Source organism: Erpetoichthys calabaricus, chromosome 2, assembly GCF_900747795.2.
Source record: "Erpetoichthys calabaricus chromosome 2, fErpCal1.3, whole genome shotgun sequence".
NCBI classification, from domain to species: domain Eukaryota; kingdom Metazoa; phylum Chordata; class Cladistia; order Polypteriformes; family Polypteridae; genus Erpetoichthys; species Erpetoichthys calabaricus.
The window spans coordinates 334,122,518-334,143,166 of record NC_041395.2 but is presented as its reverse complement, the minus strand read 5'-3'; the positions used below and the strand labels follow the sequence as shown (position 1 = coordinate 334,143,166).

Sequence of the window (20,649 nt, the reverse complement as noted above, 5' to 3'; positions counted from 1 at the left end):
CAGCCAATAAATTATTCTGCAGACAGTGAGTCAGTCATTATCCCACCCACTATACCCTAACACAGGGTCACGGGGGTCTGCTGGAGCCAATCCCAGCCAACACAGGGCACAAGGCAGGAACAAATCCCGGGCAGGGTGCCAGCCCACCACAGGGCACACACACAAGGGACAATTTAGGATTGCCAATCCACCTAACCTGCATGTCTTTGGACTGTGGGAGGAAGCCCATGCAGACACGGGGAGAACATGCAAACTCCATGCACGGAGGACCCGGGAAGCGAACCACAGGTCTCCTAACTGTGAGGCAGCAGCGCTAGATCTTAAAACAGTATATGTCATATGCAGCGGTGGGTAGAGTAACCAAAAATTGTACTCAAGTAAGGAGTAGTGTTACTTCAAAATAATATTACTCATCCATCCTCCAACCTGCTGAATCCGAACACAGGGTCACAGGGGTCTACTGGAGCCAATCCCATCCAACACAGGGCACAAGGCAGGAACCAATCCTGGGCAGGGTGCCAACCCACCGCAGGACACACACAAACACACCCATACACCAAGGCCAATTTAGAATCGCCAATCCACCTAACCTGCATGTCTTTGGACTGTGGGAGGAAACCCACGCAGACACGGGGAGAACATGCAAACTCCATGCAGGGAGGACCCAGGAAGTGAACCCAGGTCCCCCAACTGCGAGGCAGCAGCGCTACCCACTGCGCCACCCTAATATTACTCAAGTAGAAGTAAAAAGTAGTCATCCAAAAAATGACTCAAGTAAGTGTAAAAAAGCATTTGGTGAAAAGACTACTCAAGTACTGAGTAACTGTTTGATCATAATAAATTATTTAATTTTTAGAAATGTTGTAAAAGAAAAAACAAAAATATAATGTGCATATTCTGCTCTTTCTAAATAATAAAATAAAAAATGAGTAAAAATAAATAACATCTTTACAAAATAAAGATGCACAAATAAGGTAAAGTTCCAAATGTCAGTTTTTTCACAACAAAGCTTTTGAAGCCGTTACCTACAGTAGGTAACATGTATGTTTGAACAGTGCAAACTACTTACAGTGACAAGATATACTGACTGTACACTGACTGTATAATACTGCATATTCACTTGCCTGCGGTGGGTTGGCACCCTGTCCAGAGGTGTGACCAGAACATCATGTGTGGGTGGGCATTTGGCTTGTCTGGGGGGGGGCAAAAAATAATAACAACATAGTTTTATATAACATATAAAAGCAAAAATTGTGGCATAAATCATAACCTATTGTTCAATAAAATTAACAGAGGCAATGGAACTTGTATTATTATTTTTTGTGAACAAATATAGAACTACATCTACAAGGTGAATATCAATAAAGTCAAATGTATACAACATATGAGAGCAAGAACAGAAACGTGGCTCATTGTAGTCATGGGAGGCTGTAGGACATCAGTTTCCAGTGTTTAACCTGGATATTATCTACAGCAGTGGTCCCCAACCTTTTTGACAGCAAGGACCACTTTATTAGATGCAACATTTTCCACGGACCGGTCGGGGGGAGGGGGGGGGGGGGGGAGTGGGCAGTTTTATACACAATTTACATAACATTTCTATTATTATTAAGTTATTAAGCAGTTCGCATACGTTTGCAACCTGAGATTTTTCTTCTTTTTTTGCATATAACAAAGACATATGCTTTACATTTGCCATTCCAACAGATTGCACATCACAAACATTAACACTGCTATCTTTTTTTCGTGTCTGCCGTTTCTATTGGAGGTGACAATGAGTTAAATTCCAATGGATGTTTTTCAAATGTTGACAAGCAATAAGCAAAAGGTATCACTGAAAACCACAGAAAACAAAAACAGCAAAAAAAAAAAAAAACAGTACGAGGAAAGTTCGAAGAAAGAATTTTTTTTACAATGTTTCTGTTTGGGGATTGTTGTGCAAACGTGCACAACTGAACTGCGACCACAGATCTAACTGCTCTGTGGATGATTTGTTCAAGCATTTCAATGTCACTTCGTTGTAATGAAAGCATCTGCTGAATGTACTTTGTAGTAACGCGATTTCTATAGACTCGTGTCATATGGGGAAACTGTCGGGACCGTAACAATACTTTGTTGTAATACTCTGTCACCTCGGTCTCTCTCCTCTCTCTGCGCCGCTGCAAAGCCCCGCCCGCCAAGCGTTCTGAAAAGTCTGAGTGAGTCTCCGTTGCCGGCAGTTCTCTCGCGGCCCGGTAGTGGGTCGCGAACCGGTGGTTGGGGACCCCTGATCTACAGGACCAGTCTGCCGTTACTCTTGGCAAATTCTGAAATAAATTCATTCACGTGTAGATTTTCTGTGATGTTTTTCTCATGTGCCAGAATGACTACATTTCTCTTCCTGTAATACAGCATTAATTGTTCGGCGGAGTGGAGTGAGAATGCGGTTCAAAGTAGAGAAAGAGCTTTCGCACGCAGCTGAAGACACACCAGTGATGAGTGCTGTGATGCAGACATTGCTCTGATGTGTGGAATACTAGACGCGTGTTTGTGGAAGATGCCACCGTCTTTTTCTAGAGCTCTTTTCCAATTAGTGTAGCCGTGTTTGGTGAATATGTCCTCGCGGTCCGAATTGGAAACACTAAATTTGCGGCAGGCAAAGCAAAAGCTGCCATCACGGACAACAGAATATTCAAGCCATGGTCGAGACTGATACCAGCTTGCACTAAAACATCTGAGTGTCTTTCCGAATGCGCGCTTGGGATAATTAATTAAAATGGGCTGGGATGGGCTATCCATATTTAAGTCAGGCAGACCGGACTGTGTATTTTGTTGAAGGCAGAGGTTTGGAGTACCCGACACGGGCGCAGAGCTGGAGGATTGTGTAGGCTTATCTACATCTTTTGGAGTTTCAGTTCCCAACGTGGGTGCGCTGTGCTCCGTGTTGGTAGCAGCGGTGCTGGGCTCAACCGTGGAGCCAGCAGCTTGCGGAGGGACAGAGGTTGAAGATGTCTGCTTTTTAATAAGCCACCTATGCATAGCCTTTGGTGTTACCAACCAGAAAATAAAAGAAGAATGGAACGTATACGCTGTTTTAATTAAAGAATGCGGTCAACAGGATCAAAACGTGTTGCAAAATGTGCGGCGAAGTGAACTGTGAGCAGCATGGTGCCTGTCTAGTGGAGGAGACACTGACGGATACGCTGCCAAATTCAAACGGGCCGATTGGAAAGCAACTCAGTTTTAAAAATCAAATGTTATTCTTCTCCAGAGTTTTCATTGGACAGACAGAGCATTTCACAGGGTGGGCACGGCTTGTCTCTGGGGGCGCAGTGTGCACCCCAGCCCCCCCGTGGTCACGCCTCTGACCCTGCCCGGGATTGGTTCCTGCCTTGTGCCCTGTGTTGGCTGGGATTGGCTCCAGCAGACCCCCGTGACCCTGTTGGAAAATGGATGGATGGATATTCACTTGCCCTCCAAATAGCACAGCTGATAGAAAATAACATTAGAACAAAGCAGCTTGCGCACATACAAGAAGTCTCACTTTACCTTGACTGTCAGTGCCTGTGCATGTTTGGTTAAAATGTGCTTGTTCTTCACTCAGTGAAGTGATGGGTAAGCTTCAGCAGGAGTTGGCTCTCATTTTTCATGTATTCTTTCTTTCCCTGTCCGCTATGCCGCCATAGTTTGTGTGTGGTCATGTGACTGCATGGCAACGTCTGATTTCTGAAACAGAGCCATGTGATTATTGTTGCCACGCCTGATTGGTGAAATGGAGTCTTGTGATTATTGTTGCTACATCTGATTGGTGAAACAGTCACGCAGTAGATCCACTGACGGTTTCTCTCTGGCAAAAATATAGCGTATGTAATGGAAAAAAAGTAACAAGTCGAGTGTTGCCCAATGTAGCGGAGTAAGAGTAGCGTTTCTCCTTCACAAATGTACTCAAGTAAAAGTAAAAAATATGGTGCAGTAAAACTACTGTTAGAAGTACAATTTTTTTAAAAAGTTACTCAAGTAAATGTAATGGAATAAATGTAACTAGTTAGGCCTACTACCCACCTCTGGTCATATGGTGTATGCTTTCCACATGGGAAAAATTCAGAAGAGCTTTTATATACTGGGCAGCTATATCTATTTTTGTACAGTATGTGCACTGGTAAAGAAAAAGACTCTGTGGGACACTCAGTGAGGTAGTTGAGGTTTTGAGCTATCAGTATTTATGCGTTATGTTGTGGTTGTGGATGCACTGAAAGCCATAGTGTAACTTAACTGTTAACTTGTCACACTGTAAATGATGATCCTCTTTATTCAGTTTGAACTTGTCACTCACACTGACACAAATGCAGTCATGCCAATTTGGTAGGCCTCACCTTGCAATGTAATTTGGGATTAATTGATCAGTGTTCTTTTATATAGCACCTTTTACAGGAAAAGTGCTCAAAGGAAATAAGAGTACAAGAGAAAGGATCCAGAAAAAAGATGATTCAATAATTGTTAAGTTATAAGGGAATATAATGTCAATGTCAATTTAACATTTAAACAAACATAGTAATGCTGTGGCCAAAGTGCTTTACAAAAATAGAACAAATTAACATAAAACATAAATAGAAATAAAATATATGAACATAAAATACATAATAAATACAAGTAATGTTATATACATAAAAAATAGAAGTAATGTAGTATAATCAAAAAGAGGAAGCCATCAGTATTACTGAAGGTCACTGAATGCAAGTGAATAGAAATGAGTCTTTAATCTTGTTTTAAACAGTTCAATTGTAGACGACTCCTTTATATGATGAGGTAAAGAGTTCCACAGGTGAGGTGCAACAGCTGCAAAAGACCTGTCCCCTTTAGTTTTACACTTGGTACGAGGGACAACCAGAGACAGCTGACCAGAAGATCTAAGCACTCTAGATGGCTGATGCAAAACACACAGTTCAGATAAAAAGGCAGGAGCAAGCCCATGTAAAGATTTAAAAACTAGCAGCAAGATTTTAAAATCAATTCGAAAACTGACAGGCAGCCAGTGTAAAGAAGCTAAAATAGGAGAGACAGAGTTATACTTTCTTGCCCCAACCAGAAAGCGAGTGGCAGCATTTTGTACCAACTGTAACCTGCATATCAAGGATTTGTTAATCCCGGAATACAGCGAGTTGCAGTAATCGAGGCGAGAAAAAATAAATGCATGAGTAGCTATCTCAAGATCCCTAGAAGATAAAAAAGGCTTTATCTTACCTAATAGACGAAGTTGGAAAAAGCAACTCTTGACTACAGAATTTACTTGTTTCTCAAAAGAGAGGTTACTATCAAAGGTAACACCAAGATTGCAGACCCACTATAAGCACCTCCATTTTATTTTGATTTAGATCAAGAAAATTATTAGCCATCCAGGATCTTAGTTCAGACAGACAGTTGTGGAGTTGATTTGTTGTAGAGTTGCAGACAGGAATATAAACCTGAGTATCATCAGCATAGCAGTGAAAAGAAATGTTAAATTTCCTAAAAATTGCTCCAATAGGGTGAAGGTATATGGAGAATAAAATAGGACTCAAAATGGATCCCTGAGGAACACCATATTTAAGAGGAGCAGTAGATGAAGAAGAGGAATTAAAAGTCACTGAAAAGTGTCTACCAGTTAAATATGACCTGAACCAGTTAAGAGCGGTCCCTTTAAGCCCAACAAGATGTTCAAGTTGCATCAGCAATATTTCATGGTCAATAGCGTCAAAGGCAGCGGACAAGTCAAGGAGGAGAAGGACTGCCACATCACCTGAGTCAGTAATAAGAGAGATGTCGTTGAACACTTTCAGGAGTGCCGTTTCAACACTATGATAACACCTAAAGCCAGATTGGTAGATCTCAAATAAATTATTGGAGTTAAGGTGATCAACTAATTGGTTATAAATAATTCTTTCTAGAATTTTAGCCAGAAATGGCAGTTGGGAAATTGGACAAAAATTAGCTAAAACTCCAGGGTCTAATTCTGCCTTTTTAAGACAGGGACGGACTGCAGCATGTTTAAAAAATGAGGGCACAACCCCCGAACTAATAGAATCATTGATGATGACTAATAAGGGTGGGCCCAACACATCAAAGGCTTCCACTAAGAGACGTGGTGGTACCCTATCCAGAGGACTGGGGGCTAGTTTAAGGGTGTCAATATTTCTTTTTAGCTGTGAAAGTTAGAGTAGATCAAAGGATTCTAAGACAATGTCATGATTAACAGTAGAAAGTTCGTAGCCCGTTTGAACAATGCCACGGCGGATAGTATCGATTTTGCTGACCAAGAATGATAGAAACTGGTCACATGAATGAACAATGCTATTTGATCCCATCGCAGAGTGAGGGTGAATGGCCGCATTAATTGAATTAAATAAGACCCTAGGATTCATTGAAAGACGGGATACTAAATCGGCAAAGAAATTTTGTTTCGTTATCTTAACTTCAGCCTGGAAATTGAAAAGAGAAGTCCTAAAAATCTGTTTAGAGACAATCAGTCCATCTTTTTTCCAACGCCGTTCAGCAGTTTGACAGGCGCGGCGCAGTTAATTATACAGTAATTAAACATGAACAGACAGCATAGAAGATGACAATGAAAAATTGGGATCAGAATTTTTGGTATTGAAGAATCAAATTATAGAATGTGACTAAAAAGAGAAAACAAAAGAGCAGATGACTGTTGGGACAGAGCTACTTAAGATCGCTCAAATAATTAGTCACCTTCCACCGCAGCAGATGGTCCAATCCTTACCTCTGCCCTTCAATGCTTTCCTAAATGCCTCTTTTCTTTTTTGTTTAGGCTTTTGGATATTTTGGCCGCCAGGAAAGATCCTTCTGGCTTGTCTGGAGATGTGCTGATTGATGGTGTGCCACAACCTACCAACTTCAAGTGTATCTCGGGCTATGTGGTGCAGGTCTGTGCCTAAGAGTTCCAATCCTAATTTTTCTTTTGTGGCTCAGCAGCCAATATAGTGAAGTCGGCCATAACTCCCCACCTAATATAAACACATCCCATGTGTGCCCACTATGGTTCACCTATTAACACGGTCACAGATATTATTGCCAATGCAATGCCCTGTTAGGGTGCGCTCTTTGCATTTTAATATATTTATTAAGTTTTTCAGACACTCTCCAAAGGTTGGTCACACTTAACTGAGCCTAGTATGACCAAATGTGTGGAAGAAACAAATGGAATGCCCTATGCAGAAGAGTTCATAGATTTTAAAATACCGGGTGGTGCATGAAAAACCGAACCATCTCCGACTCTAACATCGACGAACGTTTCTTAGCCCGTACACGAAATGAAAGATATGCAATACAAAGATCCAATTGCCAATGTTTGAAGGAACCACGTTTAATAAAATACATGTTTTTCCTTGTTGTCACCCTTCAGATCTTGGACACAACTCATTCTGTGCGGCTTCATTTGTAGTGAGTGCAACACACATTGACAAGACCTGCGCAAGACATTCACTTATTGTACCAATTTACATGTCGATTTCCTAGGGTTTCTGGCCATCCGTTCCTGAATATCTGCTACGACCTCAGGTGGGCCCGATTCTTTTGGCAGTTTGGAATTGACCCAGTCTTATGCCACTTCTTCACCAATTCGTGAATACTGCTCTTTGCTCGTAGGTCTACACCAGGAAAGTTCTGTGCGAAAATGTCCTGCGTTTCCTTAAAAGAACCAATAGACACATACACACCTCCACTATTCCAATCCTCTGTTGCAGAGAATACAGTCATATGAAAAAGTTTAGGAACCCCTCTTAATTCTTTAGATTTTTGTTTCTCATTGGCTGAGCTTTCAAAGTAGCAACTTCCTTTTAATATCTGACATGCCTTATGGAAACAGTAGGATTTCAGCAGTGACATTAAGTTTATTAGATTAACAGAAAATATGCAATATGCATCATAACAAAATTAGACAGGTGCATAAATGTGGGCACCGCAACAGAGATATGGCATCAATACTTAGTTGAGCCTCCTTTTGTAAATCTAACAGCCTCTAGACGCTGCCCTCCTATAGCCTTTGATGAGTGTCTGGATTCTCGATGGAGGTATTTCTGACCATTCTTCATACAAAATCTCTCCAGTTCAGTTCAATTTGATGGACAGCCTGCTTCAAATCATCCCATAGATTTTCGATGACATTCAAGTCATGGGACTGTAACGGCCATTCCAGAACATTGTACTTTTCCCTCTGCATGAATGCCTTTGTAGATTTCAAACTGTGTTTTAGGTCATTGTCTTGTTGGAATATCCAAGCCCTACGTAACTTCAACTTTGTGACTGATGCTTGAACATTATCCTGAAGAATTTATTGATATTGGGTTGAATTCATACGATCCTCGACTTTAACAAGGGCCCCAGTCCCTGAACTACACAGCCACACAGCATGATGGAACCTCCACCAACCTCCACCAAATCTGACAGTAGGTAGCAGGTGTTTTTCTTGGAATACGGTGTTCTTCTTCCGCCATACAAAGCGCTTTTTGTTATGAGCTAATAACTCAATTTTTGTCTCATCAGTCCAAAGCACTTTGTTCCAAAATGAATCTGGCTTGTCTAAATGAGCATTGGCATACAACAAGCGACTCTGTTTGTGACGTGAGTGCAGAAAGGGCTTCTTTCTCATCACCCTGCCATACAGATGTTCTTTGTGCAAATTGTGCCGAATTGTAGAACGATGTACAGATACACCATCTGCAGCGAGATGTTCTTGCAGGTCTTTGGAGGTGATCTGTGGGTTGTCTGTAACCATTCTCCCAATCCTGCTGATATGCCGCTCCTGTAATTTTCTTGGCCTGCCAGACTTGCTGGGTTTAACAACAACTGTGCCTGTGGCCTTCCATTTCCTGATTCCATTCCTTACAGTTACAGAAACTGACAGTTTAAACCTCTGAGATAGCTTTTTGTAGCCTTCCCCTAAACAATGAGACTCAACAATCTTTGTTTTCAGATCTTTGGAGAGTTGCTTTGATGATCCCATGCTGTCACTCTTCAGAGGAGAGTCAAAGGGAAGGAAGCACAACTTGTAATCGACCACCTTAAATCCCTTTATATCTCATGATTGGACACACCTGTCTATGAAGTTCAAGGCTTAACGAGCTCATCCCACCAATTTGGTGTTGCCAGTAATCAGCATTGAGCAGTGACAGGCATTCAAATCAGCACAATGACAAGGGAACCCACATTTGTGCACAGCCAGTTTTTCACATTTGATTTAATTTCATACAACTAAATACTGCGTCACTAAAAATCTTTGTTCGGAAAACACCGCAGTACTCAGATGTTCCTAGGAAATGAAAGACATACCACTGATATTTTTGGTGTTGAAAGGAGAGTCAATTATTATTCAGGCGGAGAGGGGTTCCCAAACTTTTTCATATGACTGTAATTCAGGTGATGTTATCCTCAGACTATTTAACATATTAGTGAGACTGCATCTGGAGTTCTGTGTGCAGTTCTGGTCACCACACATAAAAATAAAGACATAGCAGCCTTTGAAGCTGTGTAGAGGAGAACAACCAGGTGCACACGAGGATTTAATACGCCATGACGTACTCTGGCAGACTCCTAAAATTAAACCTGTTCATTCTGTGCAGAGGAGACTGTGTGGAGACCTCATCCACATTTCCAAAATTCTCATTGATAATGCAGATCCAGCAGAATTCATTCAACTTAAATTGTGAATCACCTACTTGAGGACACCAGTGGATATTAAGTGGAAGTGCATTTAGGACTGAAGCCAGAAAGTACTTTTTTTAAGCAAAGAGTTGTGGGAATCTAGGACTAGCAATGTAGATGAACTAGAAACTTTGACAACCTTGAATAAGTATCTAGATGAGATATTGGGACAGTTTTAGCTATTGGCTGAACAAAAATGCTTGGTGGACTGAATGTTCTCCTCTTGTTTGTCAGATTTCTTATGTTCTAAGCAGCCACCCAAGTTAAATTTATACATGTGGCCCAGAGTTGCTGGGATAGGCGTTAACTTCTCAGGATGTTTCATTGGACTAATCGGCCTAACAGCATGGATGAATGGGTTGGTGCAGCACTCTAGGGCAGAGTAGTGGCTCTCAGGCTAAAAGATCTGAGCTGGTAACTTGAAGGTTGTCGGTTTGAATCCTGGCAGTGACAGAAGGAATGTTAGTCTTTTGGGCCCTTGAGCAAAGTCCTTAACCTACAATTTCTCCAGGGGCACTGTACAAATAGTTGACCCTGCGCTCTGATCCCAACAACTCTCTGAAGAGTAAGTTGGGGTATGTGTAAAATGACAAATTCCTAATACAATAAATTGCATATGGCGAATAAAGGATTAAAAATCACTAAAAAAAATCACTAAGAAACACCGTGGTACAGTGTATCTGTTTCACAGGTCCTGAGTTCCAAGTACTACCCTATTTACTGCTTTTATTGTTCCATTTAGTTTTCTTTTTTTATATCCCAAAATGTGCTTGTGAGGCTGCTTGGTGACTCTAAATGGACCATAATGGACTGCAGTCCATCCACGGTTGGTACAGGCTGAATGCCTCATATCACTGAGACACGACTCAGTCAGGCAATTGATTGATTGACACCCTTTGCATGGCTTTCTGTTGTTGTGAGCCTAAACAGTAGAAAATGTGAAAACCAAGAGATAAGATGATGTAGATGAAGCATAAAGGGAGAGGTGGCCCTCTGGTTTCTTTTCTCTTTTAGGATGATGTTGTGATGGGCACCCTGACGGTACGGGAGAACCTACTCTTCTCTGCAGCCTTGCGGCTCCCATCTTCCATCAGCTTCACGGAGAAGCGAGAGCGCGTGTCGAACGTCATCGCTGAACTTGGGCTGACGAGAGTGGCAGACTCCAAGGTGAGTACGCTACATAGAACTTATAAGTCTTCTGACGAAGTGCTGGATTCCCAACCTATCGCTGGCTTAACTCTTTAAGGCTGGATGTCGACTTTTGTCGACATTCAGGGGCAGAGGGTGTAAAAAAGTAGTAAACATCGATAAAACTCACCATTACTCTATAGGTAGACCCGATTTGCTAGGAGGGCCATTAAGACTCGTCGACATTACGTTGAATCCCTGAGTGTGCGTAAGTAGCGTAAACCAGTGGTCCCCAACCTTTTTGACAGCAAGGACCACTTTATTAGATGCAGATTTTTCCACGGACCGGTCGGGGGGGTGTAGGGGGGCAATTTTATACACAATTTACATAACATTTCTTTTATTATTAAGTTATTAAGCAGTTCGCATACGTTTGCAACCTGAGATTTTTCTTTTTTTTTTGCATATAACAAAGACATAAGCTTTGCATTTGCCATTCCAACAGATTGCACATCACAAACATTAACACTGTTATCATTTTTTTCGTGTCTGCCGTTTCTATAGGAGGGTGACAATGAGTTAAATTTCAATGGATGTTTTTCAAATGTTGACAAGCAATAAGCAAAAGGTATCACTGAAAACCACAGAAAACAAAAACAATACGAGAAAAGTTCGAAGAAAGAATTCTTTTTACAATGTTTCTGTTTGGGGATCGTTGTGCAAAACGTGCACATCTGAGCTGCGACCACAGATCTAACTGCTCTGTGGATGATTCATTCAAGCATTTCAAAGTCACTTCGGTGTAATGAAAGTGTCTGTTGAATGTACTTCGTAGTAACGAGATTTCTATAGACTCGTGTCATATGGGGAAACTGTCGGGACCATAAAATACTTTGTTGTAATACTCTCTCACCTCGGTCTCTCTCCTCTCTCTGCACCGCTGCAAAGCCCTGCCCGCCAAGAGTTCTGAAAAGTCTGAGTGAGTCTCCGTTGCCGGCAGTTCTCTCGTGGCCCGGCTGTCAGACGGCTGCGGCCCGGTAGTGGGTCGCGGACCGGTGGTTGGGGACCCCTGGCGTAAACAACGTCTAGAATGGCATCAACATCGAGCGAGAGAGCGAAGCAAATGCGCAAAACAAAATACTCTGTGCGTATATTTTATTCGTTTATTTTTTACACGTTATTGCTGAATTGGACTTTGACTTATCGAACTCCGATTTTGATGCAAGTGTTCTGGAGATCGAAAATGAAAGACAGGGACCTGCATTGCCTGATTGTGCAGCTGACATGCCTACGGCAATGTTCACCCTTGGAGGACATAGACACAGACATTGATCTGTAGGAGGCAAGCTGACAACTGGAGTTCATCAAACGACACGGTGTGCTAGTGGGCACCATGGACTACCAGCCACAAGACTATTTCAAGCTGTTTTTTTCCAGAAAGTTCCTTTCATCTTATGAGTGATGAGACAAACAGGTGTGTAATAAGTATGTGAATTTACATATTGTAGGGGCTAATCTTAATACATAATTCGCCAGTCTCCTCACTCACTCACTCACTCACTCACTCACTCACTCACTCACTCACTCACTCACTCACTCACTCACTCACTCACTCACTCACTCACTCACTCACGTCCATCCGAAGCCGAATGTGCAGTCGCCTTCTGCGCACGTCGCCTTCTGCGCAGCTGCCTGAAAAACCTTACGAGGCCGACATCGCGGCAGGCAGTGGATTTACGGCCGTGAAAATTCAAAGAGAATGGCGACTTTGACCGACATCCAACCCCAACATCGCGGGAATTTACAAGCACGAAAATTCAAAGAGAAAGGCGACTTCGACCGACATCCAACCCCAACATCGTGGGAGGCAGCGGATTTATGGCTGCAAAAATTCAAAGAGAAAGGCGACTTCGATTAAAGCTCTAGAGGCCTGAAACGTGATTTCGACTACAGCTCCAGGCCTAATTACGCATTCATTCAATACACCTATATCAGATTTTGGTGCTTATACTTATTACTATTCCACTCGTGCCCATTTCATCTTACGTTGTCGAAATGGGCTCTTTGTCTAGTGGAACATAAAACAAAGAGACATTTGTCATAAATGAGTATTTCATATTGATTTATGACTGAACCCATTGTTTTTTGTTGTTTTTTTTGGAAACATATTCAGCCCCAGTACAAAAGAGAAAAAAAATAATTAGCCCTAAAAGAATTAAGTTTGTAAAAAATTTCACTGGCAGTTACACCATTTTATTAAAACAGTAACAGCTCTACAAAAAGAGCAGCAATATGGGTTTCTGTTTTGGAAAAGTTTAAACCAGTTGTGTAATAGTATTCTGGCAGTTGTCAATGGTGTTTATACGGAGCCCCCGAGGGTTCCCAAGCTCATGATTTTATTTTTCGCTTGTGTTTTAATTTCACTGGTCTACAAAAAAATATTTTTTGTTTGCTTCTGGGAACTTCAGAGCATCTCTTTATTAAGTTTTTTACACTGATATCATATATGAAATCGGAATTAAGCTGGCACATCAGGTTTTTGAAATACACATCATTGCCGTTTTGACACTTTTGAATATCAATATAATATATCAACACGATATCTGGAGTTTGGACTCTGTCCCACCAAAATTGTTTTGATGTGTTTATTCTGAAAACAAACCAGAAGACGATACCAGAGACACGTTAAAGTATATTTATGTCAATTTACCATCCATCCTTTTTCCAACCCGCTGAATCCGAACACAGGGTCACAGGGGTCTGCTGGAGTCAATCCCAGCCAACACAGGGCACAAGGCAGGAACCAATCCCAGGCAGGGTGCCAACCCACCACAGGACACACACAAACACACCAAGCGCCAATTTAGAATCGCCAATCCACCTAACCTGCATGTCTTTGGACTGTGGGAGGAAACCCACACAGACACGGGGAGAACATGCAGACTCCACACAGGGAGGAACCGGGAAGCGAACCCAGGTCTCCTAACTGTGAGGCAGGGGCGCTACCACTGCGCCACCCATGTCAATTTACCTCAATATAAAAATGAGGTCAGCGTGCTCCAAAAATGTTGGAGGCCCTCGCTTTTGCGCTTGTACTACACATCCGTCTCTCTTTGCAAGAACCAACAGTAGTCACCCATCATGCTCGGAGTGAATTTTTCCCAGATATCAGTTTTCCTTCACTTTTATATCTTGATGAAATCTTTCCCCATACTCATCACTGACATCGCTTAGATTTGGCGGAAAAAAGTCGAGATGAGAATGTAAAAAATGCGTCTATAGTGACATTCGGCTCACGTAAGCTGATACGCTTTCAGCTGGTTCTCCACAGGCTCAGCATTATTCTCTGCTATGTGACTGTCAAGAAAATTCTGGACAACCTGCACGATTGAGGGTGCTGGCTCAGAGGGCTTCAGTTTCCTTTTGAACTCTTCGTCAAGCATCAGTTCACATATTTTAGGGCCAACAAAAACACCTTCCTTAATTTTGGCTTCACTTTTCTCGAGACCAAACTGATTTCTTAAATGCTGAAACGCATCGCCTTTACTGTCCAGTCACCCTAGTTGTTCAAGACCCGGAACATCATAACTAAAAAATGGGACGTGCTGCTGGACAAAAAACGGTTTTCAGATTTGGAGTCAGCAAGTGAAATTTGTCAAAGTAAAGATGAAAGAATCCCAGTAGCAAAATGCTTGTTGACCAGTGATTCTTTTTTTTTTTTGCATGTCTATTTTTTTCAATGGTTCTTTGTTAGTTTTGTTTATTCCTAGTTGCCGCTATTTTGTCACATTGCAGCCATCTTGTGTCTATGGTTGCCAAGGAGAGTTTTGTGAATTACTTTATCAGCACCACTGAACTGTCACTATCCTAGTTTGATGGCTTCCTAATAAACCTTTGTGTGTAAAAATACATTGTAAAGATTCCTTGTTTTGTGACTTTTGCTTTATGCTTGGGGGTTTGATGATCTTTCTGATAGTCTTCTGGTTACAATTCCTGGCAGTCCCATCACTTCTGATTGCATTTTGGTGTTAAAGTTGACATGTGGTATGACAACCAATCATCAGTAAGCTGCGTTCTGCGGGCCACCATGAGCCTACAGTGGGTCTGATTCACTCAGTCCTCTGGACAGGGAATTGAAGTTAGTGGAGGCACAAGAATAGTAGAGTGAGGTGTTAAAGATAAGTGGCAGTAGGCTTGGTTGGGGGCAAATAGGCATGAAGGACTCTATCCAGCAGGGGGCGCTAGTTTCCTGGTTGAAATAAGTTCTTTTGTAATTGCGGTATTTTAAGTAACCCGAAACTATATAGTGTGGCAGGCAGCCCAGGTCCATGTCCGGTTAGGACACCCCTGCACACTACATCTAGGGGGAGCAGCCCTGGACTTTGCCATACCTCCCCCTGGATGCCAGATGGCCACCCCCTCCCTGGGTTGGAGCAATGCCTCGGTTTCCCACAGGGCTCCATGGGAACTGGAGATGGGTGCAGCCCTGTTGTGTTCTGCAGGCACCACCAGGGGGTGCTGTGTTTGGGATTCCTGAGCCAGTGCAGGCAGCATATTCATCACAGCTGGAACTCGGTGATCAAGCATCTGGAGCACTTCCGGGTGAACTATAAAAGGAGCCAGCGACCACCACTCAGCGGCCAGTCGGGTGGAGGAGGACAAGGTTGTTTGGGAGGAGTGGTGGTGCCGAAAGGAAAGAGAAGTGCTTTTGTGTTTCATTGATAGATAGATAGATAGATAGATAGATAGATAGATAGATAGATAGATAGATAGATAGATAGATAGATAGATAGATAGATAGATATGAAAGGCACTATATAATAGATAGATAGATAGATAGATAGATAGATAGATAGATAGATAGATAGATAGATAGATAGATAGATAGATAGATAGATAGATAGATAGATAGATAGATAGATAGATAGATAGATAGATAGATAGATACTTTATTAATCCCAAGGGGAAATTCACATTCTCCAGCAGCAGCATACTGATACAAAAAACAATATTAAATTAAAGAGTGAAAACAATGCAGGTAAAAACAGACAATAACTTTGTATAATGTTAACGTTTACCCCCCCGGGTGGAATTGAAGAGTCACATAGTGTGGTGGAGGAACGATCTCCTCAGTCTGTCAGTGGAGCAGGACGGTGACAGCAGTCTGTCACTGAAGCTGCTCCTCTGTCTGAGATGATCCTATTTAGTGGATGCAGTGGATTCTCCATAATTGACAGGAGTCTGCTCAGCGCCCGTCACTGTGCCACAGATGTCAAACTGTCCAGCTCCATGCCAACAATAGAGCCTGTCTTCCTCATCAGTTTGTCCAGGCGTGAGGCGTCTTTCTTTTTTATGCTGCCTCTCCAGCACACCACCGCGTAGAAGAGGGCACTCACCACAACCGTCTGATAGAACATCTGCAGCATCATATTGCAGATGTTGAAGGACGCCAGCCTTCTAATGAAGTATAGTTGTCTCTGTCCTCTCTTACACAGAGCATCAGTATTGGCAGTCCAGTCCAGTTTATCATTCAGCTGCACTCCCAGGTATTTATAGGTCTGCACCATCTGCACACAGTCACCTCTGATGATCACAGGGTCCATGAGGGGCCTGGGCCTCCTAAAATCCACCACCAGCTCCTTGGTTTTGCTGATGTTCAGTTGTAGGTGGTTTGAGTCGCACCATTTAACAAAGTCCTTGATGAGGTTCCTATACTCCTCCTCCTGCCCACTCCTGATGCAGCCCACTATAGCAGTGTCGTCAGCGAACTTTTGCACGTGGCAGGACTCCAAGTTGTATTGGAAGTCTGATGTATATAGGCTGAACAGGACCGGAGAAAGTACAGTCCCCTGTGGCGCTCATGTGTTGACCACAATGTCAGACCTGCAGTTCCCAAGACGCACATACTGAGGTCTGTCTGTAAGATAGTCCACGATCCATGCTACTAGGTATGAATCTACTCCCATCTCTGTCAGCTTGTCCCTAAGGAGCAGAGGCTCCTTATTTATTAATATTTATTAATATTTATTAATTTATTAATATTGTGTGCTGTGATTTGGGACTCTGTATTGCCTGTGGGACACGGGGAAGACGTGCGCCCACAGGGGAAGAAAATAAATAGTTTTATTTATTTTACACGTGCCTCCCGTGTCCAATCTGTGTCAGGTCTGGCGTTATATTGCGTCCTTCTTACAATAGATATACTGTAATGTAAAAAGGCGATATCCCTCCTATAGTGATACGGCGGTAAGAAATCACATAAGAGAAAATAACTTAGCTTTCTTAAATGACGATTTGCGTGGCATAACAGACGAAAGGAAGGCAATGGCAAGACAATTACCAAAGTGGGAGTTCAATGTATACAGTCTGCCATTTTCGTGGCTGCGCTGGAAGAATTTTCACGATCGGATGACGTTACCTCCTATCCGTCCGTTGGCTCCCCGGTGTGCCGGGCAATGTTCCATGGCTTTATGCTCTTTCTCCATGTGTAGCCCTTACTTAGGTAAATCATGCCATTCCAAACAAGGAAAAGAAGATCCAATGTCATGCTGACTCTGTTACACAGAAATAGTACAAGGTCCATTTCGCAGTTGTCCCTTTCTCATCTTCTAACGCTTGCCTAGCAGTTCGAAATGCTGAGCCCCTTTGTACTAAATCTGGCTCAGCTGTGCATGTAGAAAGAAAAGAAAAGCAGATTTAAAATACTTGCACAGAGCACAGTGACATTAAACTTAAACTCTTATTACAAGGACTATGTCTTAGTAGTTGGGGGTCATAAATTATATAGAGCTAGTGTTTGTATTTGCTCTGTGTGGAACGTTCAGCATTGCAATTTGTGCCATTTCCACTTTGTTGTACTTACATAAATTTCCAGTTGTGCTTTTAGGAGGTTGCTGTTCATTTTCTAGTTAGTCTGTACAACAATTAAAGATAAACTTCATTTTTACATGAGAATAAAACAAAAACTAAGCACATTTGGTGTCTACCACGTAGCTCCAGGTAGAGGTCTGCATGGTACTGATGTGTCGGTCCTGCTCCCACGCTTTCCCAGTAGAGTTCTATTCCATTCCTACCTGATCCTGAAGAACTTCAGTCCCTCTCCTCACCATACTTCCATTTTTTTTCACCGAAAGGCGCTTGATTTGGTCGCATACAGTCATATGAAAAAGTTTGGGAACCCCTCTTAATTCTTTGGATTTTTGTTTCTCATTGGCTGAGCTTTCAAAGTAGCAACTTCCTTTTAATATCTGACATGCCTTATGGAAACAGTAGGATTTCAGCAGTGACATTAAGTTTATTGGATTAACAGAAAATATGCATCATAACAAAATTAGACAGGTGCATAAATGTGGGCACCTCAACAGAGATATGACATCAATACTTAGTTGAGTCTCTTTGTGCCAATATAACAGCCTCTAGACGCTGTCCTCTTATAGCCTTTGATGAGTGTCTGGATTCTGGATGGAGGTATTGTTGACCATTCTTCATACAAAATCTCTCCAGTTCAGTTCAATTTGATGGACAGCCTGCTTCAAATCATCCCATAGATTTTCAGTGATATTCAAGTCATTGAAAAGTCAAGTCAGTCAAGGGGACTGTGACAGCCATTCCAGAACATTGTACTTCTCCCTCTGCATGAATGCCTTTGTAGATTTCGAACTCTGTTTTGGGTCATTGTCTTGTTGGAATATCCAACCCCTGCATAACTTCAATTTTGTGACTGGTGCTTGAACATTATCCTGAAGAATTTGTTGATATTGGGTTGAATTCATCCAACCCTAAACTTTAACAAGGGCCCCAGTCCCTGAACTAGCCACACAGCCCCACAGCATGATGGAACCTCCACCAAATTTGACAGTAGGTAGCAGGTGTTTTTCTTGGAATGCGGTGCTCTTCTTTCGCCATGCAAAGCTCTTTTTGTTCTGATCAAATAACTCAATTTTTGTCTCATCAGCCAAAGCAGTTTGTTCCAAAATGAATCTGGTTTGTCTAAATGAGCATTGGCATACAACAAGCGACTCTGTTTGTGGCGTGAGTGCAGAAAGGGCTTCTTTCTCATCACCCTGCCATACAGATGTTCTTTGTGACAAATTGCACTGAATTGTAGAACGATGTACAGGTACACCATCTGCAGCAAGATGTTCTTGCAGGTCTTTGGAGGTGATCTGTGGGTTGTCTGTCACCATTCTCACAATCCTGCTCATATGCCACTCCCGTATTTTTCTTGGCCTGCCAGACCTGCTGTGTTTAACAGCAACTGTGCCTGTGACCTTCCATTTCCTGATTCCATTCCTTACAGTTACAGAAACTGACAGTTTAAACCTCTGAGATAGCTTTTTGTAGCCTTCCCCTAAACCAGGAGACTCAACAATCTTTGTTTTCAGATCTTTTGAGAGTTGCTTTGAGGATCCCATGCTGTCACTCTTCAGAGGAGAGTCAAAGGGAAGGAAGCACAACTTGTAATTGACCACCTTAAATCCCTTTATATCTCATGACTGGACACACCTGTCTATGAAGTTCATAGCTTAACGAGCTCATCCCACCAATTTGGTGTTGTAAGTAATCAGCATTGAGCAGTGACAGGCATTCAAATCAGCACAATGACAAGGGGACCCACATTTTCTCACATTTGATTTAATTTCATACAACTAAATTCTGCTTCACTAAAAATCTTTGTTCGGAAAACACCGCAGTACTCAGATGTTCCTAGGAAATCAAAGACATACCACTGTTATCTTTTTTATTGAAAGGAGAGTCAATTATTATGTAGGCTGAGAGGGGTTCCCAAATTTTTTCATATGACTGTAATACAAGTGGATTCTTAAAACAGCAGAATCTATTAGGACAAAAAACATGACCCCAATCCCCATTGTGCATTAACCTTAGAAGTTGCTCTGCATGTGCACCACACTAGCTGGAATAATTCATTTGAAAACATGATTTTAAAAGAACTGAGAGACCTCTGTATCATGGACACACACATACTCCTTTTCCTCTTTTCCAACTGCATCTTGTTTACAGTGAAACAGTATTGATTAGATTAGAACATAGATGGTAGTTTATTTACTTTTCAAGAAACAATTTTCTCCGAGGTTCATCTTGCACTGTGACTACCAACTCCTAAACACATAAATACAGTTGAATCGCCTGTCTTCACTCATTACCCTTAAATTTAAACTACCCACACTGCAAAATCTTCAGTTGTGCCATGCAGAATTTCCATAGGAATGCTAGCAGTAGCAGGTTTGGACCACAAATAAAATATGTGACTGACCTGGATGTCATGTATTTTAATTATTAAAAGAAGTAAAAGGTCAAACTCACCTCATAACTTGCCACATTTGGGTAGCGTAGATTTCTACGATTTCTCTCTCATCAAGGCCACACTTCATATGGCATTCATGTGAAATTTCCCACAGAGAAGCTCATATTCCCACATACTTGTGGTAAGCACAAAGGAGGAGGACTCGCTCTCTATGTTAATACACGGTGGTGTAACTCTGGACATATTAACGTCAAAATCTCCACTTGCTGCAGGGATATCGAACTGTTGGCCGTATTACGTGCCCAGAGAGTTTGGGACACGTCATTGTTGTCATCGTGTATATTCCTCCTCGGGCGGACGTGGAGATAGCGAGTGACATCATCCAATCTGCTTTTGCTAAGTTACAAACGCAGCACCCCCGAGGCACTTGTGCTAATCGCTGGAGACTTTAACCATGTGACGCTGGACAAAACATTACCTGCATTCTCCCAGTATGTGGACTGCAACACCCGGGGAAATAAGACTATTGATTTACTGTATGCAAACGTTAAAGACGCATACAGCGCCACCCCGCTGCCTGC

General features: G+C 42.2%; 1 protein-coding gene across 1 annotated transcript in view; it reads left to right on the top strand.

The window, feature by feature from the left end:
• Positions 1–20,649, top strand: part of LOC114645640 (broad substrate specificity ATP-binding cassette transporter ABCG2-like) — a 93,964-nt gene that overhangs the window by 12,078 nt on the left and 61,237 nt on the right. Inside the window, exons 3-4 of the mRNA XM_051922622.1 lie at positions 6,785–6,899; positions 10,690–10,842. Coding sequence (XP_051778582.1) covers positions 6,785–6,899; positions 10,690–10,842 — 268 coding nt within the window. The remainder of the gene's footprint in view (positions 1–6,784; positions 6,900–10,689; positions 10,843–20,649) is intronic.